The sequence below is a fragment of the Thunnus maccoyii genome, chromosome 2 (genome assembly GCF_910596095.1).
Source record: "Thunnus maccoyii chromosome 2, fThuMac1.1, whole genome shotgun sequence".
NCBI lineage: Eukaryota > Metazoa > Chordata > Actinopteri > Scombriformes > Scombridae > Thunnus > Thunnus maccoyii.
In genome coordinates this window covers 18,282,886-18,287,633 of record NC_056534.1, presented here as the reverse complement: position 1 = coordinate 18,287,633, position 4,748 = coordinate 18,282,886, and the positions used below count along the sequence as shown (strand labels likewise).

Here is a 4,748-nt window from a genome sequence, read left to right as displayed (position 1 = left end):
TTTTCTCTAGTATTGCTACATTGCTGAAACTAATACCATTATCTTTAAAAAATAATATTTTTTAAAGGAGTCAAATATGACATGAAAAAGTTTTGTTTAGCTTGACAGGAAACTACTTAGTGAAGCTTTGGCACTAATGTCGCATTGATTATTGATGAACACAAATTTGCTCACATTGATGAGATTGAGAGTCAGCTGACCATGTAAGTCATCAGACTGACACTAAGAAGAGGAGTTTTGGGTAATAGTAGAGTGATGGATTATACAGAGTTAACAGATTTGAATACATTCTAACATTAACAGAAAGATTAGAAGGACAAGAGGGAGCAGTGGTATGGGTGAGGGGGTGGGGTGTTGAGATGACTGATCCCCCTCTTCTCTGAAGAGGGCATTGGCAGAGTAAAGGGCACTTTCACCTGCTTTCAATGATGATTAATATATCAAAAGCTTTTGAGTTGATCACAACAGAAACTAATACATATAAACAAGATTTTCAAAACTGGATTGGTTTGGCAGGATCTATATTCATGTACTGAGTTTAAATTAATTCTTCCCCTTTTTTACTTCATTGATATTGATAGCCAAGATGATGATGGTCGGTTAGATGCAACATCTACAAACCAAACAAAAAACACAAATTTCACTAAGCATCAAGTCCCCATCACCACTGCACAGTCCCTGTGGTGCTCATTAAAATGTATTCCAAGTCAGCTGGAACATCTGGTCCCTGTTCACACAACTGGCACTGGAAATTTAATATGATTCTGTTCATTGCAGTCATATGTGTTCTGATGTGTAATTTACTTTAATATGTAATGCATGAATGTAGAGGGCCTAAATTTGATTATTGCTTAATTGCTCTTAAAGGCAAAGACACTTTGGGGAAATCAAATAAATTACCAATATTCTTAATTATTTTAGAATTTTTATTTGCAATATTTAAAAAACTAAATGGCAAATCAAATTACAAATTATTTTCAAAAATATTTACAAAAGTCTGATACATATTTTGATAGATGTAACATGCAGGGTTCAAATTCCTAAATACCTCTACAAGAAAATGATTATCATGATTTGTGACAGATCCAACAGACCTGTTAACAGCTGACACACTTGAAAAATTTGGTGCCTCCAAGCTACTCAAGGTATTATCTGACACTGGAGAGCTTTTAGACAACACAGTAATCATACATCATTCTCCTCATACTACCGAGATCTGTGTTGATAAAAAGAACATCTGGTTTTGCTCACCACACCAAGCAAAGAGATGGCATTTTGGATAAGGCAACCGCAACAGAACAAGGGCTTTTCAGGCCAACAGTCTCTTTTGATTTCAACTAAAGCTTATGGTCTAGAGATTAACTAATGAGAAGTTACCATGGAGCAGCAATTGAGTCTGAAACAAACAGAAATCTGGGTGGTTTGTATACTTTTTCTGTGCTAATGTACCGTAGAAGAGTGCTTTGAAATGCGTCACTTACTACAAAGTCAGACCAAAACTGTCATTATTTACAACTGTATCTATGTGTTTTGACAGGTTTGATTAGACCATGGATAACAGCAGCTTGGGATTCCACTACGACGCTAACACATCTCTTCAGATTGAACTTCAGTCCTGTACGACATTGAGGAATCAGGCTTCTCGCATTTTCCTGTATGGCTTCTTCTCTATAGGCATTGTTTGCACAGTGGTGGGCAACTTCCTTGTGGTCTTGTCCATTGCCTACTTCAAGCAATTGCAGTCACCCACAAACTCCTTCGTCATGTCCCTGGCAGTGGCTGACTGCCTTGTTGGTCTGGTAGTGATGCCATATAGTATGATTCGGACTGTAGAGGGGTGCTGGTACTTTGGTGGCCTTTTTTGTCAGCTTCATTCTAGCCTGGATGTCATGCTCTGCACTGCCTCCATATTCCATCTGAGCTGTATTGCCTTTGACCGCTACTACGCTGTCTGCAACCCACTAGTTTACTCTTTAAAGATGTCCCGCAATCGGGTAGCTCTCCTCATTGTCATATGTTGGGCTGTTCCCATGCTCATTTCCTTTGGTCCCATAATGCTAGATCTCCATATTGCCGGTGTGGACATCCTGCTCCCTAACAATGTATGCATCTTCTTGGTCAATCGCATTTATGCTGTCATGGCTTCCTTGGTAGCCTTTTACTTGCCCATGGCTATTATGTTGGTGGCCTACTGGAAGATCTTCAAAGCTGCCAAACGGCAGGCCAGGCAGATCAGCGCTATGGAAAGCCAGATGGCTGCTGGAGTGGGCAAAGACTCAAGCAAGAAACAACGACACCGGAATACTATGAAGAGAGAAGGAAAGGCTGCAAAAACTTTGGGTATCATTATGGGAGTTTTCCTAATCTTCTGGATGCCCTTCTTTACAGTAAACATTGTGGACCCTTTCATTGAATACAGCACGGAGGTGGTCGTCTGGGATATATTTTTGTGGCTAGGATATATCAACTCATCACTAAATCCCTTCCTGTATGGTTTCTTCTACCGTTCCTTCCGTAGGGCTTTCCTCATGTTCATGGGCTGTAAAGTATGCCTGCCTGGATCCTCCCCTGGGATGGACCTATCGCATACTAAGAAAGAGGAAAATGAACATGCAGATCAACCATAAAATAAAGATTATATCTGTAGATTCTATGTAGGGATAGACCAGTGAGAGACTATGTTTTTTGAGTCATTACTCCAACCACACATTTTTGCTAAAAAATATGTTGGAATTAGGAAGAATTATTATTATAAGATTTATTATTGAGGTGGGACTGCCACCAACCATGCCTTCAACTATCACCTCTTTTACCTCCACATAAAAACAATGTACCCTGTGGCATAAACTTTTTCATTTTGTGAAAAAGAAAAGAGATAGAAAGGCTTTTTCCAGTATTGGCTCTTTTTAGTAAATGAGCCTTGGATTATGTCCCTTTGTTGCCCTTGGAATCAGTTGCCCAGTGTATTAAATGAAAATCCAACCAGGGACTAGTCTTGAACTGCAGGAACAGTTTTGCAAGGAGGACACCTACCTGCCAGTAATAGTACCGTGTATCCCCATTTTATATATTTTGAAGCATATCACCCAAACTGCGGTTTTCCCTGGTTATAGCTGCAATCAAACCTGTTGTAAAGTTTCCTTGAATACTTATTTTGGAATGATATAAGAGAAATGTGACTAACAAGCAGCAAACAAGACCAAGAGGATGAAATGGCGATGGCTGAACATGATTGGTTTCCTTCAATCTACAAAGTGATGAGGAGGCAACATCAGAGAGGTACCTAATGCTTCATTAGAAGGACAAAAAAGAAATTTACATTGATGCTTATATTTATATTCTGTAGTAGTATTAAGTTGATCTGTTAAAATTCTACTGAAAATAACACTTTTAGCATGATCACCGACACTGGCTGTATTACAGAGGTTGGACTCCCAGACTCTCTTTGAATAAATTTAATACATGATAAGAGACCAAATTTATGAGATGATAATTAAAATACGGGTTTATTTACTCTTACAAACATTACTGAAGTAAACAGACTTTTAACATCACTGGAAAATATAATTGACTTAGATTAAAATGTTTTCTTTCTGTATATTAAAATATTTCTTACCCACCTTGGGAGTGACAGCATGTTGCAACTCAGTGTTTTTTGTTTGTTTGCCTGAGTCTGTGTGCATTTGCGCGTGAAGAAGGAGCAGTAGTGGGTGTAGCTGTAGAACAGGCTACAGCTTTGGGGAGGGCTAAGGGGTGAAATTTGATTTCAGGGAATGAACATGACAGCTTACTTCATCAAAATCAAATGTTAGCCACTTTTTATACATTTCCAAAGACACATAAAAATTGCTTGAATCCACCAAGATGACAAATTACCATTAACCAAATTTATTACTTATTTAATGCAAAGATAAATCAATACCACATCAAATACACTACTGTACCCCTGTGTGTTGTGTGTGCACTGCTCTTTAGATTCTATAGACCCATAGCTACTTTTACATTCACGACTGATGTAAAATCTGGTATTTTGACAGCTGTTTGCCAGCTGCAGGCATGGTGAGAAATGTTGCATTCTTAAAAAATGTACCCCACAGTGAGTAGTGCAGCAGTAGTTTTCTGCCCTGTGTGATTCAGTGTTTATTTAGTCATGTGTTGTTTGAAAACAAGTCATGGATTACTGAACTAATAAATAATTTGACATTGAAATATAAACATCTTCAATGTGCTCCTGCCAGATATTGCAGAAAGTGTAATCTTGAGTGCTGTTCATGCAAACCTACTTTATGAGATAGAAATAAGACAAAATTACTAAACTAACAAAACTAAGGCTAACTTAGTGCCTATGGCTCTTGTCTATGGCAGAATAAAACATAAATCCAGATGTTGCAGCACTTATTTCAGCCATACTAGGAATATAAAAAGTAATATTAAACCTCAAGCTCTTGTGACAAAGTAGCAGGTGGTAGATGATGTGCATGGCAGTGTATGTGTGAAGGTATTCTCTTGCCTTTGATTTTATTTTTTTAGTTTATCATAACATTTTTAGAAATATACACTGCACCTTGCCTTTTTAAAAGACTGTATGAAAAATGCAGTTTATTTTTTTTTAAAAAAAGAATGTTTAACTCTTCTTTTGAATTGAAATTGAAAAGACATAAATCAATGTATGATTTTTTTGTCTAATCCATAAATGAAAATCTAATGTGAAATTAATACAAATTATATCTGTCATTATTAATTACAGA

General features: G+C 37.3%; 1 protein-coding gene across 1 annotated transcript; it reads left to right on the top strand.

Annotated features, from left to right (window-relative positions):
* Positions 1 to 1,523: 1,523 nt before the first annotated feature.
* LOC121885555 (trace amine-associated receptor 1) lies at positions 1,524 to 2,627 on the top strand. Its single transcript, XM_042395134.1, is given in 1 exon segment — positions 1,524 to 2,627. A coding segment is annotated over 1 exon segment (1,104 nt).
* Positions 2,628 to 4,748: the final 2,121 nt, after the last annotated feature.